General features: G+C 41.6%; 1 protein-coding gene across 20 annotated transcripts in view; it reads right to left on the reverse strand.

The window, feature by feature from the left end:
* The window catches only part of MAPK8IP3 (mitogen-activated protein kinase 8 interacting protein 3), a 242,062-nt gene that overhangs the window by 133,587 nt on the left and 82,391 nt on the right, over nt 1-26,084 (reverse strand). For 14 of the 20 annotated variants that reach the window (XM_033914092.1, XM_033914105.1, XM_033914110.1 and 11 more), the window contains 4 exons: nt 23,846-23,948; nt 15,081-15,199; nt 10,801-10,812; nt 8,660-8,677 (listed from right to left, as the gene is read on the reverse strand). In XM_033914092.1, the coding sequence (XP_033769983.1) occupies nt 8,660-8,677; nt 10,801-10,812; nt 15,081-15,199; nt 23,846-23,948 (252 nt within the window). The remainder of the gene's footprint in view (nt 1-8,659; nt 8,678-10,800; nt 10,813-15,080; nt 15,200-23,845; nt 23,949-26,084) is intronic. The other 6 variants (XM_033914108.1, XM_033914111.1, XM_033914095.1 and 3 more) reach the window with 2 other exon arrangements.

Below are 26,084 nucleotides of genomic sequence, written 5' to 3' on the forward strand. Positions count from 1 at the left end.
GAGGAAGGAGGCGAAGCTGAAAAAGGTAGATGACATCTTCTGTACAACTCGTGGTTAGAGGAGAATAACCCACTGGTCAAGACTCATGTGCCTTTTGCACTAGAAAATATATGCTGCTCAATATTCAACACTTTTTAACTGGCCAGGAACAGCTCCTGGCTGGTTAAATAGCATTAAGCTAGCTAAGCGCTAATCTTCAGCATGAGATGGTTGCTGAATATCATTGCTTAGAAGCTAGTGACAGCTAGTTATCCACAAAATTTAAAGTGCTGGGCTGTTAAGTTTAATGGCCAAATCGGGCCACTTTTCTTTGGCCTCTATAACTTAGCCAGCGCTGAATATTGATTTGGCCTGCTAAGTTTATAGAGGCCAAAGATGGACTAGATATTCAATGCCAGTCACCTGAAATGGTCCAGCATTCAATATCCGGGCTAAGTGCCAACTGTGGGAGTCAACCCGGCTAACTCCAGTGCTCTGAATATCGAACCCATGATGGCTAATGGGTCAATTTGTCTAATGGCTCAACTGCAAACATAAGAGGAGACAGGATACAGATGAAAAAACTACAGTAAGATACAGGTCTTGGACCTTTTGATTTTCAGAAGATAAAGAATAGCACTTGAACTTTATAGAAGAACTTAATTTTATAAACTCATATATATGAGAGAGGAAAGTTAATATCAGAAAATTAAAAAGCATGAATATTTGTCAATGTTGCTCTAAAAGTTCCTCTTTTATGTGGAAGACAGAGAGATAGCTCTTTTAGGTTCAATCAGTTTTATAGGCATATCAATTTTTAAGACTTCATATAATACATTTCACTTTTATCTCTAACAAAATGTCTCATTAGACCAACTGTCCTATTGGACAGACTATCTCTTAGCCGAAATGTATCACTGGACTAATTGCCATTAAACCGATTGTCTATTAGGTGAACTGTGATTAGATGACTTGTACTAAACTCTGATAGCCCCCTCTCCAGATAGGGAGGGGCCTCTGGGACAGCCCTTTCTCCAGACAGGGCGAGACGGGACTCTGGGAAACCCTGTTCCCTACCTTGGACAGCGCCCTCTGAACAATATTCAAAAGAATCACAGCTCAAAGTGCAAAGAAAATCACATGGGTATGAATCTCTACATCACTAACAGCACTATTACAAAAGCAATATTCATTTGTATTTAAAGAAACCCAAATAATGAAAAAAAAATTAAATACAGTGAACAGTAGCCAGAGACATATGCAGCAAAAACAGTACAACATTCAAACACACCATCCCAAATCCCAAAGGAAGATGCATGAGCTGATCAATGAGCAAAGCAAGAATTCCAGGAAATGGAGAAATCAGGAGGCACCAAGAAAAGTACAACCACATCAATAAACAATTATTTATTTGTAGTGGATTCATCACTTCCAAGGTAAACACATACCAAACGCTGTGCTATATATAGAATTTACAGATTAAATAAGCCTGAGAAATTGGGAGGGAAGATCATGGCTTGTATTAATGTAAGTGGAAGAGATTGCTTTTTCACCTGTGAGGTTAGTAAAAGCTGAGAACATCAAGTAGATATTGAGATAATGAGGGGGAGGGGGAAAGAAGTCAAGAAATGGAGAATAGGCCAGAAATTATTTTTTCAACGAAAGGTACTGTGAATGCTCTTTTAGGACTAGATTTATTAATAGATGCTACCACGTTACTACATGCTAACTAATGCTCAATAACACAGTTATCACAAGTCCTATTTTATACAATGGGAACTATTTACTAATTATATACATTAATGGCATTAGCACATGCCAGCACAGTAGCACACCAGTAAATCTAGCTACGGTGGAAAAGAACAGAGGTGGCAAGTGATCCAGTTGAAAGAATACTTTTGCTGGTACAGGAGGGGGCAGGGTTCATCTTAATTCAGTGCACTGCGGTATTCCTAGCTCCTGTTTCTATTCATTGAAATCTGCAGCAGTTAGCACAATGCATCCCAAAATGGAATGGTCAGAATTGACCTAAAGTATCTCTCCTTGAATTGGCTCACCTGGCAGCTTTGACTTAGGTCATTCAGAAGATCAGAATTTTGAAACCTGTTTACTCAATCTCTGGATTGAGGAGTCATTCCAGGGGATGCAGAAGGGTACATGTAGAACTGAATCAAGAAAGATACCGGTAGCTGTAGTTTTGATGCGCATGCCTTATAAGTGCACTTCTGTACAATTAATAGACTCACAGGAAAAGAAAAGCACTGTAGACTAACACGTTGCAGGATCTGAGGTAGAAGGATTTTACTCTATGGCAATGTCTCTCAAACTTATTTTAGCTCTAGCACACTAAACGGAGCAAATGTTTTTTGCGGCACATTATAATTGAAATGATAAAATTGCAAAACCAACAAAAAATTTGAGAATTATTTATTTAAAGTTGTTTAAGCTATGTATGGGTAATTGTAACAATGGTGAAACTAAAGTAGATAGAATAGAATTGCTAATCAATGTGATGGATGTGCTTTTTTTTTTTTTTTAGTGCAAATTAACTCAAAATGTGGGTCGATAGTCGACAAGCAAACACGCATTTTATCATCCACCATCTGCAGTCATTCTTTTTTTTTTTTTTATTTAATTTCTGTCAGAGCTGAAAATCCAAGTTCGCAAAGAGAAGAAGATCCAAACGGTAACAAAGCCTTGATTGGTTTGTTGCTCTAAGTTAGGATAAATACTGCATAAAAAATAAAACTAAAATGACTTGCTGTTAGTTTTCAAGGACCAATCATGTCAAAGAACGATGCTTGTCTGAGCGGTTGTCTCCTTATGCACACAGACACTCATAACGTTAACAGGCTCTTGCATACGCAATGTACATGTCATCTATTCAAGTGCACACTTATGAAGGGAATTTCATAAAGTAAAATTCTGGACTCTCTCATGGCACACCTGAAATCTCTTCGGGGCACACCATTGTGCCCTGGCACACAGTTTGAGAGACACTGCTCTATGGAGAAAAGCGTAACCACAGGAGAGCCTCAGGAATCCATCAGGCAACCAGATCTGTTCAGAGGTAAGTTTCAGATGATTTTACAATAAGGGGGCTGAAAACTGCCTCCCTTTTTGTATGCAATAGAGTATGGGAACTTTTACTTGTGTCAAAAAGGGTGTTCAGAGTTTTGAGTGACACCATTCTGCAGATCTGCGACCAATGAGAAGCAACAGCTGTGGTACAGAATCCTATGTCTTTGCAACAGAATGGCAGTTCCACTTAATTTTAAATTTACTGAATCTACCCTCACTGTGTTTTGGGGTTGTTTTTTTTCAGGAGTCAGCCTGAAAGCATGTAAAACAGAGCAGAAGCACTTCAAAAAAGGGCAGATACAAAGGTGAAAGCAATGTACCATAATTTATGAGGTGAGTCTTAAGGACTTAGCGAGGCCTAATCTGGAAGGCAGCAAACTAAGGTCCCCTTTTATAAGGCGTTTTAGCGTGGGCCGGCAAGGTTTCAGGGCTTTAGCCACGTGGCGTTCACTAGCGCCGCTTTGTAAAAAGGGACCTAAGGAAGTATATTCTAAAATATAAAACACCTCACAAGAGGGAAGCATTTGTGGATGGAAGAGAGGTTCCAGAATAAGGATTATGAGGGTGAAGAAGTATAAAGTCACTAATAACAAAGAAGAATTTCTTCGCCATAAGTATGAAAAGTGCAGGAAATAGCCTATTAGTGGAGGTGGTGGGGGCTAAATGGGATTAGAATTCAAAACAGCATGAGACAAGTACAGAATATCTTTAATTTAACTTAGCACAATCATTAATAAGCCGTTTAACCAATCAAGTTAATGGCGTCTTTAGAAGCAGGGAAGTGAATGAAGTCAAAATTAAATTCAGGAAGTAGAGACAATGGGCAGACCGAATGAGCCTGGTGAACTCTATCTTTTTGATGAACATCCCCCTCTCACAATAAGATAGCATGGGTACAGATTAGTGCTACCGATTCGCTGATTCAAATAGATTCATCTTGGTGAATCGATGCAAATGGATTCACTTTCTAAAAAAAGTGGACTCACCAATTCAGTGAGTCCTGACTCCTGACATACCTCCAGGCCTCCTAAAGTAGCAGCAGTGGTGGCAGTGACCGGCTTGGCAGCGGCAGTGCGGTGAACAGGTTTCTTCTGGCCTGCCCCTCTGGGGCCTTCCGTCTGCCACATCACTGATGACGCATGAAGCCTGTTCACCGCACTGCCTCTGCCAAGCCGGTCACCGCCACCACTGCTGCTACTTTGGGAGGCCTGAAAAGGAGGGAGGGGGCAGTCAAGAGGTGCTGCACAAGGGAATAGGAGGGGTGGAAAGCTGCTGCAAAGGGGGATGGGACGAACAGATGAAAAGCTGCTACACAGGAAGATAGGAAAGAGAAAAGCTGCTGCACAGGATGGAAGGATGGAAAGCTGCTGCACATGGGGGAAGAGAGGAGAGAGGAATAATTGGTGGAGATGGGATGGAGGAGAGGGGTGAGAGGAAGTTATCCTGCAAATGGTGGAGGGGAGGGAGACATGCATGAAGAAGAGAGAGGGACAAATGTTGGACATAAGGTAGAGGGCAAGGAGAGATGGTGTGTGGGGAGAAAGAAATGATGCACATGATAATGGAGGGGAGGAAGGGAGAGATTTTGAATGGAAGGGAATAGAGAGGTTTGACCCAGGGCACAAGAAAGAAAGAGAGAGAGAGATGGTAGACAGTGGGAAAGAAATATAAATGTTGGATATGGCAGTGGAAGGGAAGGTACAGAGATGGAAGGTGAATGGTGAGCACAGAGAAAGAAGAAAACATCAACTGGGTGGGAAGTCCTGGTGGGAAGGCGCAAGAAGCTTGTTCACTGTGCTGCACCACTGCCAAGCCAGTCACTGCCACCCCTGCTGCTACTTTAGGAGGCTTGAAGGGGGGTGGGGATCATTCAGTAGGTGCTACACAAGGGAATAGGAGGGATGAAGAGCTGCTGCACAGGAGGATGGGAGGGAGGGATGAAAACCTGCTGCACAGGACAGGAAGAAGGAAAGCTGCTGCACAGGGGGATAGGAGGGATGGAAAGCTGTTGCACATGGGGGGAGAGGACAGGAGAGAAGAAGAATTGGTGGAGATGGGATTGGGAGAGGAAGGGAGAGATGCAACAGAGGTAGAAAAGAGTGAGATAGATATATTCTGCATATGGTGGAGGGGAGGAGGTGGAGGAGAAATGCATGGAGAAGAGAGAGGGAGAAATGTTGGACATAAGGTAGAGGACAGGGAGAGTTGGTGCATGAGGAGAAAGAAATGATGCACATGATAATGAAGAAGGGGAAGAAGGGATAGATGCTGCATGGAGGGGAATAGAGAGGTTTGACCCAGGGCACAAGGCAGGGAGAGAGATGGTATATAGTGGGAAAGAAACAGATATGTTGGTTATGGCAGTGGAAGGGAAGGTACAGAGATGGAAAATGAATGGTGAGCATGGAGAAAGAAAAAAATATCAAATGGGCAGGAGACCCTGGCGAGCGAGTTAACAGAAGACAAACAGAAACGAGAGCTTAGGACCAAAATTATTTGAATACTGTATATACTTGAATATAAGATGAGATTTTTGGGCCCAAAAATGACCCAAAAATAGGGGTCTCATCTTATATTCGGGTCAGTGCCCACCTGTCCCCCTCCCAGACTTGTTGCAGGCCTCTGCCGGCCTGCCATATCACCTGATCCCATCTCCTGTCCCAGCTGACTGACAATTTTTTTACCTCCCTCCCGCTTCCCCCCACGTATCTTTTCGAATCCCTGGTGGTCCAACAGTATACTGGGCAGGAGAAAGCTTCCACACTCCTGCCCCATGCTGAGCCCTTCCCTGAATGGTTGCCTCGAATTCTTGCAGCCTAGCAGTGTGCCGGGTATGAGTGAGCTTTTTGCACTCCTACCTGGCCCTGAACCGCTCCCTGAATGGCTACTGCCAGTTCTCATGGGACTCATGAGAACTTGTGGCAGCCATTTAGGGAGCAGCTCAGGGCCAGGCAGGAGCACAAAAAGCTCACATACACCCAGTATACTGCTGGGCCGCAAGAACTTGGGGCAGCCATTCAGGGAGGGGCTCAGCATGGAGCAGGAATGCGGAAAACTCATTCAAAAAGGTACGTGGGGGGAGGTGGGAGGGAGGTAATATAATTGTCAGAGTCAGCCAGGGCAGGAGATGGGAGGGATCCTTCCTATCCCGGCCTACCACTGGACCACCAGGTCATACGGCAGGCTTGGTAGAGGTCTGCAGGACATCGTGAGAGAGGGGGGACAGGATACAGAGCAGGGAGGTGGGACAGGGTGCAGAGCCTGGCAGGGAGGGAGGAGGGATAGGGTGGAGAGCCTGGTAGGGCAAGGAGGGAAGGGGGCTGGGTGCAGATTCTGGCAGGGCACATGAATATTAATACCCCCCACCCCAGCTTATATTTAAGTCAACCTTTTGCCCTCCTTTTTGTGGGGAAAAAGGGTACCTCGACTTATATTTGGATCATCTTATATTTGAGTATATACAGTAATAAAATGACCAGACAACAAAAGGTAGAAAAATCATTTTACTTTCTATTTTGTGATTGCAATATGTCAGGTTTGAAATGTGTTTCCTGCCAGAGCAAGTGCTAGACAATGAGGCCCTGATTCTCCAAAAGTGCGTCCCGATTTTAGGCAGCTGTAGACGTCCTACAGCTGTCTAATCAGCCAATCGAGATGCACGTTTTTTTTAAAAAAATGCTCCCCAGGCAGGCCTGAAGTCGCCTCCGGGAGCCTAGGGAGACCCGCAAGATGCCTAAGCTCGCCTACAGGCCTTAGGCGAACTTAGGCGGCCCTAAGCGCCTCCCTAGTAGAGGAAGAGACGCTTAAAATGTAGGCCAGCAAAATGCTGGTCTACATTGTAAGTAGACGCGGCCGCTATACTGATCGCGGCAAGGGATCTCCCTGCTGCAATAAAGTATAGCGGCCGCGGCCGCCTGTCCCATCACCGATAGGAGGATGCCTAACTCCTCCTGTTGGAATCCCGAACCCCGGAACCCCCTCCCCCCCAAACTCGTAATCGCCGACAGGAGGATGCCCAACTCCTCCTGTCGGAACCCAGGAACCCCCTCCCCCCCAAACTCGTAATTGCCGACAGGAGGATGCCCAACTCCTCCTGCCGGAAAGCCCAATGACCCCCCGCCCCAACTAATCTCCCTCCCCCAACTAACCTTTCAATGTTGGTCAGCTGGACGGGTCTTGCTGCCGTCCAGCCGACAGGTCTGCCTCGTGGAAATGAGACGGCACGCCCCTTCCTGGCCCATCCCCGCTAAATCTAAGGCCTGATTGGCCCAGGCTGTAGAAGCCTGGACCAATCAGGCCTTAGGCATAGCGGGTCCGCCCATCCCCACTAATCCTAAGGCCTGATTGGCCAAGGTGCCTAGCCTGGGCCAATCAGGCCTTAGATTTAGCGGGGATGGGCCGGGAAGGGGCGTGCCGTCTCATTTCCACGAGGCAGACCCGTCGGCTGGACGGCAGCAAGACCCGTCCAGCTGACCAACATTGAAAGGTTAGTTGGGGGAGGGAGATTAGTTGGGGCGGGGGGTCGTTGGGCTTTCCGGCAGGAGGAGTTGGACATCCTCCTGTCGGCGATTACGAGTTTGGGGGGGAGGGGTTTCCGGGGTTCCGACAGGAGGAGTTGGGCATCCTCCTGTCGGCGATTACGAGTTTGGGGGGGAGGGGGTTCCGGGGTTCCGACAGGAGGAGTTGGGCATCCTCCTGTCGGCGATTACGAGTTTGGGGGGGAGGGGGCTCGGGGTTCCGACAGGAGGAGTTAGGCATTCTCCTGTCGGTGATGGGACAGGCGGCCGCAACAACCGCGGCCGCTATACATATTGCAGCAGGGAGATCCCTTGCTGCCATAAGTATAGCGGCCGCGTCTAATTTAACCCGATTCTCTAAAGACGCCAGTTACAGAATCGGCGTTTAGTATAGGACGCCTCTCCCGGGCGGCCTGCCTGGGGAGCATTTTTTTTTTTTAAAAACGTGCATCCCGATTGGCTGATTAGACAGCTGTAGGACGTCTACAGCTGCCTAAAATTGGACGCACTTTTGGAGAATCAGGGCCTGACTGTGAGCTAGAACCTAATAGAGAGAGGAAAAGTTTTTTGTTTATTTTGTTTACACTACAGCGCCAGCATAGGGCTGGAAAGGGCAAAGGGGGCTGGGATGGGTGAGGAGACTTAAAAAAAACCCACCAGGATGTTTGGGGGAAAAAAACACCCTATTAGGCAGGAAAAGTGAATCGAATCGAAAAATCAATTCAATAGTCAAAATTGAATCAAATAAAAAAATGTTCCCTTAATTGGGCAGCACTAATACAGATGTGGAAACTTCTTAAAATGAGGAAGAGATTATGTAGTTTTCTACAGAGATAGGAGAAAGATTTTCTCTAAATAATAAATATTCCACAAAATTGTATTTTCAACATGAAAGTAAAGAATCAACTACTAATGAGCCCCCAAAAAAGAGAAAGCTCACAAAAAACACATTGCACAATCTGTTATCGCAGCCTTTTCCACAAGCAACAAGACAAAAATGAAAGCAAAAGTAAAGAAAAATAGAAAAAGATTTTGAGCTTGAAAACCATTTTTTTAAAGAAAATAAAAGGCCTGTGCCTTACCAAAGAAATCATCCCGCACTATGAGTGCAATCCCACAGCAGGAGGGTAGATAGACAAAGTTACAGGAAACAGACAGAAGAAAGGAAGAGAAAAAACAGCCATTAAATACCAATTAAGAAACAGCCATTTAAGCAGAACATGTGCATTCACATGCATGTAAACCTGTACACCCAAGTATCAACATGTCTACATGGGATATCTATATCTCAATGTATGCAACCCTAAATGTATAATCACAAGAAAACTGAGTGGCTATATGGGTATGCAGGCCTGTGTTTGCAAGTGTATCAAATATGTTCGTGAGGACAGATAGAAATGTCTATATTTGTAAGTTCAGAGATATACATTTGCATGAGGCTTGCGGTCATATGTTTGTAAGAATATATAAGTAAATCAATGCAGTTAGAATTAGATGTAGCTATTTCCTTGTACAAGCATGAGTATGTGCCTCTCTATGCAGGTGTGTGTTATGTGTGTGTTGCAATGATTAGCTTTAAAAAAAAATTGTGTATTCTAGTCCTGGTGGAAAAGTAATGGATCTAGAAGTTGGGATGTTGTTAGTGCAATGTATAAGGCTCTCTAGTACAGGGGTAGGGAACTCTGGTCCTCGAGAGCCGTATTCCAGTCGGGTTTCCCCCAATGAATATGCATTGAAAGCAGTGCATGCAAATAGATCTCATGCATATTCATTGGGGAAATCCTGAATACCCGACTGGAATACGGCTCTCAAGGACCGGAGTTCCCTACCCCTGCTCTAATACCAATGGCTGAAGTCTCTATACTGTAAGGCTCCCGCTTAATAGAAACTGGGACCATTCCGGGGTGTTTTTTTTTTTCTGTAAAGTTATTTTGCCACTCCTAAACAAAGCAAAGGAGGCCATTCCTTTAAGTTGGTCTCTAGAGGTATTGGAGGTAGAAAACAAATGATCACATACAACTTAGAAGGTGCACTTGCTTCATATTTTGAATTTTACAAGGTATTTAAAAAAAATACTTTTCTCCTCATCTTCTTAATGCTTATAATGTTCATGGAGCTGACACATCAATTAGTATCATAATAGTTATAGCTCAATGTGCAACTGTTTCAACAGAAGCACTACTGAGGGTAAGATGGTTTCAACAAACCATCACTTTCTTTCCTCATACTATTTACATGAAATTATCACTATTTATTTATTTTGTTTTATAGCCCATCCTCACAGAAGAGCTCAGAATGGGTTACAGAATTACATACATAATAACAGACGGGCTACAGAGTTACAAACTTGCTACATTCAGTGGTGGATGATTACAGAGCTACAGGGTTACATACTAGATACATTCTGTGGGGTGTGGGTAAGTTGCAAGTGGTTGGTGCATGTGCTGGTTAGACTCGGGGTCTATATAAAAGGAATAAGGACTTTGTGTGGAGAAGAAATATGGGCACGATATAGGAGGATGCTAGATAACAATTCTGTGTGCATTTTACTTCAATTCTGTTTATCGTGATACTTAGATTTTCAAGAGGGTGATTCGAGATACAGATGAGTATTTGTAGGCTGGATAGGATACAGGATAATAGCAACTGGAGCCATCAGCCAGTAAAATACATGGGAAAAATAATTTGTAGTTTTGATTATTATAAAATAATCTACAGTAATTGCAAAATCTTCCGTTTGCTTTCAAGTTCTTCCTAGCAGACAATTGACTTTTGACCTCTTTCAGAATGATCACATTTTCCTCAAGCTGCACGACTCTCTGCTTGGAAGAGTTCTCGGTTCTGGAAAATGTTGCTTGAATGTTCATTTGCATTAGGTTACTGTGCAAGGGGAAAGGCCCACCTGGAGATATTTAGGAACCCAGGTTGTACTCAGCTCTTAACAATGAATGAGAGTAGCGCAGCAAGCCATAAGCAAGCCATACAAGCTAAGATACAGCAGAGAAGTAAGCACAAAGCAGTAATGTGCTATGGAGTTTCTGTCTCTCCTTGTGCTCTTGGTGCAGCAAATAATACGAGGGGAAAGGTGGGGGAAACATCTGCAAAGCCAACCGTGATTGGACAACGGCAGGGGAGTATCACATGTGTATGCTGCATCGTTCAATTCAATCTCAACAAGGACATAGAAAAGTGAATGAAAAAGCGAAATAGGAGAGATACACACCTGAAAACTCCCCTGTGGAGTATGTCCAGCGAAGCACAGAGAGGCAGGGCAGGAAAAGAAAGGGTCAATCAGTGACTGCAACCAACTAAACAAAAGTTTATCAAAATAGAAATAAAACAAACTCAACAATGATTCAGCCACTGTAATGACAAACAGGCATGGAATCCTAACAAGGACAGGACCTGCAATGAAAGGAGCAGCAGTGTGATTCCATGGACAGAACAAATCCAATGCGGGGAGGGGAGGGAAGGGGGACTAGCTCCTTCTCTGTGTTCCACGCTCCTTGCGACATTCTCAGATTTGCACGTGAGGCAGCACTGTCTATCTGATACATGAACCTTGCGTTCTCGCAAAAGGAGATTTATGTAAGATATTCTTTGCATTAATGGGGGAAAACAGATTCAGTAGGGATAATGGGAAGAAAACTAACAGACCCTGCCTCAGTTAACTGCTTAAACTGCCCCTTTAAAAAAATTTCCATAACCAGCTAGACAATTTTAGCAGGCTAGGAAGAGGCAGTTCACAGGGAGGTCTTGCAAGTTAGCTGAGTGGCACTGATTTTTTGCACTAACTGGCTTAGTTTAGTGTGCCCCCCCCCAGCCACATAAATAGCTATACAAAATATACGAGGGTCATTGCATAAATAATGCACACTATTTTTTAAAAATTTACGTTTTATTTTTTTTCAAGTATTTCTTTACAATCCTTCAATATAGTCTCCCTGCTTTGCAATGACCAAGTCCCAACGTCTGGGAAGCTTCATTATTCCATCCAAGACCCCGTTTTTGTTCAGTTGCCGAATGGCTTGGGTACCGGTGGAAAAAAGCTCTTTCAATGATGCAAAACGATGCCCACGCATAGGTTGTTTCAACTTTGGAAAAAGGTCGAAGTCTAGTGGACTCATGTCTGGACTGTAGGGAGCATGAGGTAACACCTGCCAGACGTATTTGCGTAGTTTTTTTTTAATGACGACATTCCCTATATGCAGACGAATGCTGTCGTGAAGAATGAGTGGCCCAGCCAAGAGCAACTGAGGTCGGGTTTTGTGCATTTTTCTTTGAATTTTTGGCAAAAAAATCACGATAATACACTGCTGTGACACTTCTTCCACATGGAACATTGTCTGTAACGATGATGCCTTCATAAGCAAAAATCATCATTCGTTTGACTTTTGATTGAGCTCATCAAAATTTTTTTTGGCATGGGGAAGATGGAGCTCTCCACTTGTCATTGAAAAACTACACAAATACAACTTGGAGGTGTTACCTTATGCTCCCTACAGTCCAGACATGAGTCCACCAGACTTCGACCTTTTTCCAAAGTTGAAACAACCTATGCGTGGACATCATTTTGCACCTCTGGAACAGCTTTTTCCGCCGGTACCTGAGCCATTTGGCAACTGAACAAAAACGGTGTCTTGGATGGAATAATGAAGCTTCCCAGACATTGGGACTCGGTCACTGAAAAGCAGGGAGACTATATTGAAGGACTGTAAAGAAATGCTTGAAAAAAAATAAAACATGTAAATTTTTTAAAAATAGTGTGCATTATTTATGAAATGACCCTTGTAACCAGCCAGCAGCCAGATTTTGCTCAGGTAGATTTACAGCTGGAGTCAATAACATGCAGTATCACATTGATTCACACCACATGTTAGTATTAGCACACGCTAACTTGTCAGCATAGTGCACTTTAATATTATGGTAGCAAATGTTAGTATCAGCACATACTAACATGATAGCGGAGTTTCTTTTATTAACCACAATGAACTAGTGTTACTAGAGCACGTTAGGATTATGGTAGCATGTTAGTATTAGCACACTTTAGTATTATGGTAGTGCATGTTAGTATCAGCACATACTAAACCGCATAGAACTTAACGGTACTGCGGTATATAAACTGTTATTATTATACTATCATGATAGCACATGTTAGTATTAGAGAACTTTAGTATTATGGTAGTGCATGCTAGTATTAGCATACTCTAAGATAGAGTTGGGTTTTAGCACACTTTGGGGATCATTTTCAAAACACTTATACACTAGTATTAGCGCATACCGTAACATGTTAGAATTAGCACACTAGTAGCACATACAATAATATGTTAGAATAAGCACACTTTAGTATTAGCGCATACCGTAACATGTTAGAATTAGCACACTAGTAGCACATACAATAATATGTTAGAATAAGCACACTTTAGTATTAGCGCATACTGTAATTTGTTAGAATTAGCACACTAGTATTAGCACATACTGTAGCATCAACATGTGCACAGCATCAAAACTATGCCCAGGCCCAGCCTTGGGCGAGTTTAAGCGTCCCTAAGCATCTCCCTGCACCCGTGACAGACGCCTATAGTGTAGGCGGCCTGCCTAGGGATTGGTTTTGATTTTTGTTTTTTAGAAAATGTGCCTCCCGATTGACTGGTTAGATAGCAGTAGGACGCCTATCGCTGCCTACAATCGTGATGCCGTTCATAGAATTTGCCCCTATATATTTACTGTAGGTAAATACTGTATTGAAAACCACCACAGAAACACTCTAAATCTGTACTGTAACACCACTACAGATGCTTTAGCATGGAAAGCAAGCCAAATACGAGAGTCGAGAGGAAGATGATGGTCACTCAGCAGTGGGTTATCCAGAATGCACTTTATTAAATGACAGCACAATTAATTATTGTAGATCAAAAAAGATTCCATGTGGATTACAAATAAATAAAGCTCTATGTTATTAGACACTCAGTTATTTTTAGACAAATGGTGTTCCATTTTAAACAAATGCTCTTTGGATCTTATGATCCTTTTAACTGAAAAGCACAGAAAAAAAAGCCAGATAAAGACCTTTTTAGAAGAAAAGCTAGATGAGATATAAGAAAAAGAGTCTACAAGTTCACATTGTTCTCCATTTAGTAAAGTGCATTCTGTATAACCCACTGCTGAGTGATCAACATCATCTTCCTCATGACTCTCGTATTTGGCTTGTTGTCTTCATTGTAGAGTCCTTTCCAGGCTTTTTCTTTAGTATGGAAACCATCAACAAAACACCCAAACTGTTTACAGAAGCTCAAGTATTATAACATCTTACTGAAGCAATGTAAAACTGCTCTGAATTGACTCCCCAGTCATTAGTAGCAGTATAGAAGCTTTCAATGAGAGAGAGAGAGATTGGATTGAGATTGCATCACTTTCTTGGACACTAACACTTTGATCCTTGCTTGAATGAGCAATATGGCTACACTAAAGGTTTATAGTTTAAATGAGAGTCTACCCAATTTTACATAATATATTTTTTCAGTAGAAACTAAAAGTAATATAACACATGGAACCAACGATTGATTAGCATATGGGTGGTTTTAACCTGCAACATGAGGAATGGATGCATGTTGATCTTATTTTTCTGGAGAGGGAGGGTTAGATGCTAGGGAGGAGTGAGTCCGCAAATTTGGTGTTTGTTTAAGAAACAATATCGAATGCTGTTGATAGGACAATGTGTTGGGGAGAGGGGTTGTCTTGTTCTTCAGTTTTACTATTGGGAGGTTATACAACACTATTTTGATTTGTTTTGTTATCCATTAAAATATTAATTAAAATCTATTTCTATAAAATATTTTTCAGCATTTATTGTACATAGGAAATTTGCTTTTTTTTTTTACCTTGTGGGTTTACCTGGGTACAGGAATATTGTTTATTTTGGTGTACAACAGTTAAAGCAGACATTGAGTTGAATGGTCTGTTCAGTGACAATGCTGTGTGCTGTCATACAGAGGACCAACACTAGATTCTTCAGCCTGGTTTTTACTCTTTGAACTGGTGATGCTGCATTCATAACCCCCAAACCCTTTGCCCAGATTTCACTAATGCTATGAAAAGTCAGTTACAGAATTTCCAGGAAAATGGAACATTCGCATAACGCTCGGACTGCAAACCGCAATACATATTAAAAATCACAGGTAGAACTCTCCATATCTTTCCAGCTTACTTGCTGTCTGTTAACACTACCTACAAACGTTAACCGGATCATATTTCATTCGTAATGGCTATTTTCATATGGGCTCTTTTCCAAACACATCAGTCAATACTGTATCAGGGACAGGGCTAGAGTTTCCGTAAGACATTAGCTGGACAAAACTCTGCTGCACACTGCAACAGTTATGCAAAAACAGGGCCCTTCAGAGATGAGCAAAGAAAAAGCCATGTTACCTAGTCAGCAATATTGATGCAGCTCTTGCATGTTCTAATACAAAGGAATTTTTATAGAATACAGATATCATCTACCTAAGAGATCTGCTCCTTCATCCACGTCTCCAATCACCTCTGACCCTGCTGTGGACAGCTCTTGATACAAGGAGTCTGTGTTGATGCCAAAAGCCTTGTTCACAATCCCCTGGGTTGGACTGTCATTTCATGAGTAAAGAAACAGACAATAAGCCTCGTTATTTATTTTTACTTCAAATAAAGAGAAATTAGGTCTTACCTGCTAATTTGCTTTCCTTTAGTCCCTCTAGACCGGCACAGATGGGTATTATGCACTGCTACCAGCAGATGGAGACTGAGGACCACTGAGTTTTGACTTAACCTATATGTGGGCTGTATATCTATGGCCTGACTGCCCTGGGTAGGCCTACTCTTACAATTGGAAGTTAAGCAGGGTTGGGCCTGGCTAGTACCTGGATGAGGGACCACCTAGGAATACAAGGTGCTGTAGGCCGAGGGGCTCTATGTTGGGCAGCAACGACATAGTGGAGCCACACATTGCATGGGAGAAGGCAATGGCAAACCACTCCTTATTGCCTAGAAAATAGGAGTCAGTAAGTGCTCACGTGCTAATGGCCATGCACTAATGAAGAAATTAGCATGTAGGGCATTAATAGGAATAAAGAGAAAATGTGGCCATTTTACCATCACTGTTTAGCACATTTTAGTAAAAGGGCCCCACAGACTGCATTTTCAAATCTCTACATATTATTTTTCTTGAAATATGTACACTATTTGCATGAAAAACAAGTGCAAATGTCCACATGTATTTATAGCAGATTTTATAGTAAAAAAAAAATTATATATATATATATATATATATATATATACTTTGTCTTTCTGAAAACAATTTCAACAATGCCACAGGGCTGCACAAAGACATCTCTTTTTCTGCTCCTTCCATGGGTTGCTGTTCAGTTTGAAAATGTCCCAATGTTATTGATTAATTTTCTATATCATTATGCAAAATGTCAGCTTGCTATCTTGCCCAGTTTCTTCATCCTCAAAATAAAGTGATTTCCACTTGTCCCTCTGTCTCTCACTAGTTCAGTGAAATCTGCTTTTCTCTAACAAGATTAGTCATATCATAACTCATTGCTTTTGTCTCGGTCTTTACCTCTTTTAGATGTACAAAAGCAGAGATAAATGAAGTTAGATAAACACCATATGGCCTATCCAGTCTGTCCATCCATGCCATACAGTCTCCCTATGTACTCCTGTACTTTGCCACAAAACTTCACAGGGTGGATTCCTCACTGTGCATGTTGCATAAGTAGGTGGCTTGATCCGTCCATAAGTGGGCTGTGCAGTTCCCTGGAAGCCAATCACTGAATAGCCAAGCAGATATCCCTCAAAGGAAAAAAAAAAGACAGCCAAACACTTCTCAAAAAAACAAAAAATCTCAAGGCACCGGATCTGGCACTGCCTGATCTGGTCAGTTCCAGAATAGTCTAGACAAACCTCCATAGGGCATCCCCAACTACATAAGTGACTACTTGATGTGCTCCATAGTAAGCAAAGTAGGAGAGGAGCATCCTAACTCATATAGCCAAATTATCAATCAACCTCTCTGGGATTTTTTTGTTTGTTTTCTTTAAATTCTAGCCTAACAACTAACCCCTCGTAATTTAGACCAAACCGAGGTAGAGACGAGAATCATAAGTAGTACAGACAAAGAACGGGTGGGCTCTGTGCCAGTCTAGAGGGACTAAAGGGAAGCAAATTAGCAGGTAAGACCTAATTTCTCCTTCTTTAATGTTCCTCTAAACCGGCACAGATGAGCAGTACCAAAGATAGTCCAAAACCCAGGCCCCAAAAACAGCATCCTGACAGGCATAAATATCCAACCTGTAAAGATGAGCAAAGGAATGAATTGAAGACCAAACTGCTGCCTTACAGATGCCCTGAGGCAAAACCAAGGACTGCTCAGGGGAAATAGACATAGACAAATTAACAAAACTGGACACAAGTAGGCAGACAAGGCAGGAAGAGTCTATCTTTATTGATTTTTAACCATTGCCCATTGTTTTTATTTTTTTGTAAACCGCTTTGACTTAACTTTTTTTTGTTAAAAATTGCGGTATATCAAATAAAATATCTGTAACTGTCTTTCTCATGGCTTATTGCATCTCAGAATTGCAGGCACTTTTTGTGTTGGGAACCTTTCTTGATGTTCTTTAAGGAAAAGGTGATGTTTCAGATGGTTCTTCCTTGCACCCCAAGGTAGTGTCAGCTTGCCATGTGAATCAGGTCATTTCCCTTCTGGTCCTCGGCAATTGGACGGGATCAAAGGAACAAAAGGTATGTGGAATTAAAAAAGGAAGAGTAAACAAAAAAGAAAAGTAGACTATCAGGAAGTAGGTTCAATTGCCATTTTAAAATAATTAAGTTTTCAGTTGAAACTTAAATAGCTTAAGAGATTTTTCAGATTGCAAATATAACGGAAGAGAGTTCCAAAGTGTCGGGGCAATAACAGAGAAACTAGTCTCTGTTGATATCCAGAAAAATCTGTCTAAAGGATAGAATGGACAGGAAATGCTGGCGAGAGGAACAAAGTTCCCTCTTGGGTGAGAACGGAATCAAATGAGTAGATAGGAATAAAGGAGGACCAGAAGACTGAATCTGGAAAGTAAGAATGTTGTATTTGAAAAGTATCCTATAGGAGATTGGAAGCATGTGTTCAGATTTGAGTAAGGGAATAATGTGATCAAATTTTGAATGATGACAGAGGAGCCTGAGTGCAATGTTTTGTATATGCTGAAGTAGGCACAGCTGGTATTGAGGAAGTCCAATTAGTAAAGAATTACAGTAATCCAGCCTTGAAACAACCAGCGCAGGAGAATTCACAATTAGTTGCGACTGAATGAAGCTGGCAAAGCCATAGAAAAGATGAAGAAACTATGTTAGAAATGTGTGAATGAAACGACAATGTGGTATCCAAGGTGACACCAAGGATCTTGATGGATGATTAATATGACAGTAGAGTTCTCTTCAAACTAAAACTTGGAAGATTTGGTGTGCGTTTAGTTGGAGAAAAGATCATAGATGAAGTTTTCTGTGAATTGCAAAGTGAAATCTTTCAAGGAACAACCGGATAAGGGCTCAAAAAGGATGCAACCAACTCTATGTGCACCTGCCGAAACCTCACACAAGGTACTCATCACAGTCACTTTTTTCAGACCCTGAGGCCACCGATGGAATGCTGTAGAGTCATGGCAGCACAAAAAGTGCAGATTCCACATCCAGAGCCACATCCAGAGCTTTATGTTGGCAAATTGCACAGTGTTTCTGGCACTGCGAGCTCATCTTTCCTCTGGCACAGAAAGGGATGGCCTGCAGAGAGAAGAAAACTGGTAGACAGTGCCAAATACTGAAATGAGAGACTGGCAGCTGCAAAGATTGAAAGAATAACTCTTGTGCCCTCTAGTCAATTTATTTTTTTTATTATTTTAATTTTTCAATTGGTCATTTGGCTATATAGCAGGCAGACCCCTAAGGATCTCTAGACTGGCCATCTGTTTACAAGCAGAGCAGTCCAGACAAGGCATTTTTAAAAAACTAGATCAAAATTAAAAGAAAAGGAACTAAGATCTAGAAGGGGGAGGAGTAGGAATCCATTCGCACGGGTGTAACACCCCCAGACCTTGAGAGACCTCTGCAAGCCTCAGTCCCAGTCCAGCAGCAAATAACACAAAGGAGAGAGGGAATTATTAACTTTTCCACATAACAAAAATCAATAAGGAATTCTCACCCCCAGGAAGGAACCAAGACCTCAGGAAAACTGCACAGACTAACCACAACAGTCTGGCTTCCAGGGTACAGCACAGTCCACTTACAGGTTAAGTCAAAGCTCAGTGGTTCTTAGTCTCCATCTGCTGGTAGGAGTGTTTATCAGAGGGATGCTATGGAATGTCTATTAATGTATTCCTTTTTCAGAAAACAGTTGAGCCCAATGCAGAAGACTGTTCAACAGGAAAAATAAAAACCCTGATATTTCTCAGGTGGATATGGGCAATACCATTTTTTCTGACTGATATAGTAATTTATGTGATCCTAGCATGGAAGTAAGCCATATGAAAAATATAAAGAGATTATGTTCTTATCATACTAATATCTTTTCAAGTAGATAGGTGTGTCATTCTATATGGACAGATAATCTTCCCATGCTCGCAGGCTGTGCAGAATGAATCCAATCCAGGTTTTAAATTCATCCTCCTTAACCAGAGGGCTCTGCTGCCCTCTTCAGTTGGTACCAAAGCAGGCAATATTCCTATATAGAAACATATGTAAAGGAGGGGTATGGGAAACTCCCAGAACTATAACTCTGTTCTGCTCTGAAAATATAACAAACATATTACATATTGTCATTGAACAAGCAGAACATTGAAATAATCATACCAAACAAACATTTATGGAGCTCAAACATTACCCCAATTTGTTATAGCACTAGATTATTCTTCATATCCTTAAAGTCTGACTGACATCCAAATTTCAGTTTGGACTCAAACTTTCTGATTGAGACAGTAAGCAGGCACAGGAGATATCTATCTACTAGAAAGGATATTAACAAGGTAAGAACCTAATCTCTTTTTCTAGTGCAATAGGTATGTCATGCTAGATGGACAGGACATACAAAAGCAGTCTCAGAAATCTAGGGCGGGACCTCTGTGCCAGCTCGTAAAACTGAAGATCCAAAGGAAGAGTCCTCCCTTGTCACTATATCCACTCTATAAAACTTGGAAAAGTATGTAGAGTGGACCAGGTTGCTGCCCTTCAAGTCCCACTGGGGAAGAATGCACGAGCTTCCTCCCACAAAGAAGCCGTGCTTCTAGTTGAATGTGCTTTCATGTTTTCCACAGGCAATATATGTTGACAAAATGGCCCTGTGGATCCATCTGAAAATCATGGCCTTGGACGCCAGTGTGCCTTGTCAAGTCTAACTGGTGAGCACAAAAAGATGGTCAGACAGCCTAAACTTATTGGTAACCTCAACCTTTTCAAAATCCAGTCCTTCTGAGCTTTTCTTGGGCACTATGAAGTATATTGAGCATCTGCCGGTGCCCAAATCCTTCGGCAGCATGGGCCTACCTGTATATTCCCATCTTTCTTGAACACAGAAAGTTGCAGAGATTTCATATCCTGAAGAACCATTACAAGTTCTTGGCTCTTCCCTTTGGACTGGTGACAGCACCTCATACGGTCACCAAGGGAATGGTTGTGGTAGCCGTATATCTACGCAGGACAGGCTGATCTAGATGACTAGCTGATCAGAGCCCTATCATTCTTGGAAGGAGAACAAGTGGTGGCCCATGTGACCTATACTGGAGATGTGCTGCAACTTGCCTCAGCTCTTAAAGTAGATGGAACCGGGATGAGAAATCTCTGCCTCAATTGGACTGTTTCTCCAATGCTGAATCTTCAGGCTGCCAGTTGGACCAAAGTCTGACTGAGCCTCTAACCCCTGTGGACCCGCACATGAAAAAGGTGGGAAGTGAAAGGCAGCTGGCATCCTGAAGAGCCCCCCACAGATGACTGACAACCTGCACTCAGGCCCCTGCAACCCAATAGGCGAGCAAAGTTAATAGGGGACCAGACCCTGAGCTCCACAAAAGTTTCTGCAGGCTGTCTAACAGGTACCATAGCAGAATTGACCTGTCAGCTGCAATCATCAGTCTGCATCTCTTCTATGCAGACAGAGCTTGACCCTCAAAGTGAGGAGCTCTGAGCACCGAAAGTCATCAAAAAAAGCAAAAAAAAAAACCCTTAAAAAATAAAGAAATATACAAAGCGGATCAGAAAGACTTTTTCCAGCTTGTGTGCACAAGGAAAAACTGAAGGGGGCAGCAGAGACATCTGGTGAAGAAGAAGGAATTGAAAACCTGGAATGGATTTGTTCTGCACGGCTCACGAGCCTCGGGAGATTCCCGTCATCCAGAATGACACCTATTGTACTAGAAATCCATTTCTGCTGGTGTGGGACAGGGAAAGAGGCTGACTGAGAGACTCTGCATCTCCTTCACTAGAGGCTGGCTGAGTTGCTCCTGTAATACACTGCTGGGGTATATTTAAATCACAGCATATAAGCAATACACTCAGGGGCCCTTTTACTATGCTGTGATAAGCACTAACATGTTTTACCGCAGATTAAAAACACCACCCTGAGGCATGTTCAGGCATCTTTCAGTAGTTTTGGGATCAGCAAATGCTTCAACTGTGCTTAAAAAAACAACAACCCAGAAAACATTTTTTAGCACTGTGGATGGAGAGTAGGCATGCCCAACATTAATCAGTTATTGTGGCTACACTGCTACCTAGCAACTGATTAACATGTGGTTAGCATGGGAGCCCTTATTGCCTAGAAAATAGGAGTCAGTAAGTGCTCACGTGCTAATGGCCATGCACTAATGAAGAAATTAGCATGTAGGGCATTAATAGGAATAAAGAGAAAATGTGGCCATTTTACCATCACTGTTTAGCACATTTTAGTAAAAGGGCCCCACAGACTGCATTTTCAAATCTCTACATATTATTTTTCTTGAAATATGTACACTATTTGCATGAAAAACAAGTGCAAATGTCCACATGTATTTATAGCAGATTTTATAGTAAAAAAAAAAATTATATATATATATATATATATATATATACTTTGTCTTTCTGAAAACAATTTCAACAATGCCACAGGGCTGCACAAAGACATCTCTTTTTCTGCTCCTTCCATGGGTTGCTGTTCAGTTTGAAAATGTCCCAATGTTATTGATTAATTTTCTATATCATTATGCAAAATGTCAGCTTGCTATCTTGCCCAGTTTCTTCATCCTCAAAATAAAGTGATTTCCACTTGTCCCTCTGTCTCTCACTAGTTCAGTGAAATCTGCTTTTCTCTAACAAGATTAGTCATATCATAACTCATTGCTTTTGTCTCGGTCTTTACCTCTTTTAGATGTACAAAAGCAGAGATAAATGAAGTTAGATAAAGACCATATGGCCTATCCAGTCTGTCCATCCATGCCATACAGTCTCCCTATGTATTTGTCCCACACTTTCTTGAATTCAGATACAGTTTTCATCTCTTTCTGCCTCCATCGGGAGGCCATTCCACAAATTCATCACCCTTTCTGTGAAGTATTTCCTCAGATTACTTCTTAGTCTATCCCCTTCTCACCTATCCCCTTTCAGATTTTGACTAGGTAATTTTGAAACCTGGTGGGAATTGCATTGTTTAGTTTTGAAAATGAAGGGACCAATTACACTGGTCAACACACATTTTGCTACTGGAGTTCTGTCACCTGTACCTTAACCAGGGCCATATGCTGACTCTAAATCTGAAAACAGTTTTCATCTATCACATCCTGTTTTTAAGTTATGCATCATTTTGTGTTTATATCATTTTTGTCAATAACGCTATCATGAAGTCTCAGTATTTTACTGTTTCTGTAACACAATATTGCATTTTAGGAAAGCTCATCGATCACATAATAACAGTAATTTGAAAGTTTATACTAAAAAGTGATTGTGCTGCTTTTTCTACCTGTGAATTTTTATATTTTGTTTGTTTTTTGTCTAAGATATTATAAGTATTATGAACAGACAAGGTTGTGTTAACCATCCTGATAATTTCTGTTATGTATGTGGACAATTTACTACACAAGATCAGCGAAAGAATCTGTTCAGCAAACTTCCAAGAGCATACAAGCATTATTTTGGCTGTAAAGTTGGTGACCAAGATAAAGCATGGGCACCTCATGTGTGCTGCACTGTCTGTTATTCCGGATTAACATAGTGGCTGAATGGGAAACGGAAGAAGATGCTTTTCGCTGTACCCATGGTGTGGCATGAACCAACAAATCATCACTCAGACTGTTATTTTTGTATGCCAAAAATTGCTGGATTCACAAATAGGAATAAATAAAAAATTGTGTAATCCAATTGCGGTTCATAGACAAAATCGCGCGAGACAACGGCGCGCCGACAACTGAGCACAAGGTTGACGGCGCGCCGAAGAAAAACACTATTTTAAAGGGTTCCGATGGGGGGTGTTGGTGGGGAACCCCCCTATTTTACTTAACAGACATCGCGCTGGCGTTGTGGGAGGTTTGGGGGGTTGTAACCCCCCTCATTATACTTGAAACCGAACTTTTTGCCTGTTTTTTAGGGAAAAAGTTTAGTTTTAAGTATAATGTGGGGGGTTATAACCCCCCAAACCACCCACAATGCCAGCGCAATGTCTGTTAAGTAAAGTGGGGGGGGTTCCCCCCCACGCCCCCTGTCGGAGCCCTTTAAAATAGTGCTTTTCTTCGGCACGCCGTCAACTTTGCGCTCAGTTGCTGCGCTCAGTTGTCGGCGCGCCGTTGTCTCGCGCGATTTAGTCCCGTCACCGTGTTTTTGTTTAAACTATTGCTTCATTTCAGATATATACACTTCACTGCAGGCTCCAGTTCACTTAATTTGCCACCTCTATATTCTCAACAAGGGACCTCACAGTTCTATTAAAAACTTTTAAAATCACTATTTTTTTCAGAATTGCATATATACTGCAAAGCTCAGTTTCTTCAGGGGGAAATCAATCAACGAGGAAGCTACTTTCTTCTTGGTGTGGCTGAAGAATCAAGACTAAGCAGTCATGTTAAAGCAATGATGTTATACCCCCCCCCCTCAAGATTTTTAGTCAAAAATTTGTCTTTGTAGAGTCTCTCATGTGAAGCCTGAATGGTGCCTACTCTTGATGTTCTTTGAATTAGCCAAGAAGTACAGGGGAAAGAAGGGAGTTAAAGATAAGCACCTACCTGTTCCCAGAGCGTTCCAGACGAGGGTCTTGGCACAGGTCCAGTTCAGGGGTGGAGTCAATAATATCCTGGACATCTGACCACTCATCACTGCTGCCCATTCCTTTAAGAAAATCGGTTTAGAAGATTAGCATCAATTTTCTTGCAGAGTATATGGAGTGTATGGAAGCACTGGGGAATTAACAACTATTTTCTTGTGGAAATATGCTGGAGGTTATGGGAACTATTCCATAGCAATGAGATTACAGAAGAAAAGGGCTGTCTGGTAATCCCCTGAAACTTTACTTCTGATGGAGGTGGACTCTGGAGCAAAGCTTGCTGAACAAATCTCATAGCCTACTTCAGAATACAACCCTTTAAACAAACAGGGCCTCAATTATAATGCAGCAAGGGACAACATTTTAATATCAGCTTACAAAATTATAGAGAACCAATGTAGAGTCTTTAAAATTGGTGCTACATGATCCCTGATATCAGAGTAAGATTATTTGTAAATGACAGCATTCTGGATTAATCGTAGCCTCCTAGTGGTCTGCAGGTAATCTGGCATAACAGACAACTGCATTAATCTAACTGAAAGATGATCAAGGCCTGATGACTGCCCATATATCATTGTCACTGTCATTTACATAATTCCAGAGGACTGGCTAACCTGCTTTCTGAGATATGCTCATCTATAAAGTGTAAATCAGTGGGCACTGGATGTCGGGCCGTACTTTTGCTGTGTCTAAGGGTTCTGAGGTTTTGCAACCTAGAACACATGTTTGTTGGGTTCCTTAGGGCTCCGCACTTTCCCATGATTTTATTTAATGTCTTCTTGAGCACCTTGCTGGTGCCCATACAGGCTTTTAATATTAGCACTTATGTTTATATTAATGATATTATATTAGTGGCCAGATTTTCCCTGATAAATCCTGACCTGGGCTTTTTACAAGCTTGTTTTTTGTTGTTGTCATAGTGGCTGGTGAATCACTGCCTGGTTCTAAACATGGCTAATAGACAAATGGCTTGCAAACCGTGTGGCAAAAATATTATTTGATATAATCCAGACTAATAGCAATCAATATGTGTCTAAAATATGTCTAGATTGTATTTGATTCTTCAAAACCTGACGCCTCAGCCCCACCACTCCACCGCAATATTCAGTTTAAAGAGTGGGAAGTTTGATGTGGGTGCCTCATCATTGGCTGTCGGTTCTGTAACGTTATTTAAATCGTTGTCATTTTTAATTTTTGCTTTTTATTTTTTATTTTTTGTTTTTTATTTTTTATTTTCGATTCTAAATAGACTTTAAGAAACTTTAAGAAATAAATATTCCAAGACTCTTCGATTTTTGAATGTCATGGTGTAAACTCTAAAAGTTTTTTATATACTTATCTCAGCATAAACCCAGGGAGTCAGACCCGACATGTTTCACAAAGATGTGTTTTATCAAGGGTCTCCCAAGGGCGCCGCTGTCATCCGACTCCACTTTATTCATACAGTGGAGTCGGATGACAGCGGCGCCCTTGGGAGACCCTTGATAAAACACATCTTTGTGAAACATGTCGGGTCTGACTCCCTGGGTTTATGCTGAGATAAGTATATAAAAAACTTTTAGAGTTTACACCATGACATTCAAAAATCGAAGAGTCTTGGAATATTTATTTCTTAAAGTTTCTTAAAGTCTATTTAGAATCGAAAATAAAAAATAAAAAACAAAAAATAAAAATGACAACGATTTAAATAACGTTACAGAACCGACAGCCAATGATGAGGCACCCACATCAAACTTCCCGCTCTTTAAACTGAATATTGCGGTGGAGTGGTGGGGCTGAGGCGTCAGGTTTTGAAGAATCAAATACAATCTAGACATATTTTAGACACATAATAGACAAATGGATCATCTCTCCATGTGAGTAGTAGTTTTGAGAGTTTTTATACCTCTAGTAGACATATTTCAATATTTGGGCATTCTCAAGTATTTTCAACTTACTTTTAATGATCAAGTAACTGCAATGATCCACAGAGGTTATACTGTCCTTTGTAAATTAGGAACTATTAAGAGTCTTTTCATTGAAAAGGTTTTTCTCACTCTTTTAGATACTTTATGTTACAGTTTAATTATGGAAATGCGGTATTGGCAGGGTTGCTAAATGCTAATGTTAAAAGTTACAAACCTTGCAGAATACTGCAATTTGAGTACTAGATAGAAAGCATAAGTTTGATCATGTCACTGTTTTATTTATGTTATCATTGG

This window comes from Geotrypetes seraphini, chromosome 11 (genome assembly GCF_902459505.1).
Source record: "Geotrypetes seraphini chromosome 11, aGeoSer1.1, whole genome shotgun sequence".
Taxonomy (NCBI): domain Eukaryota; kingdom Metazoa; phylum Chordata; class Amphibia; order Gymnophiona; family Dermophiidae; genus Geotrypetes; species Geotrypetes seraphini.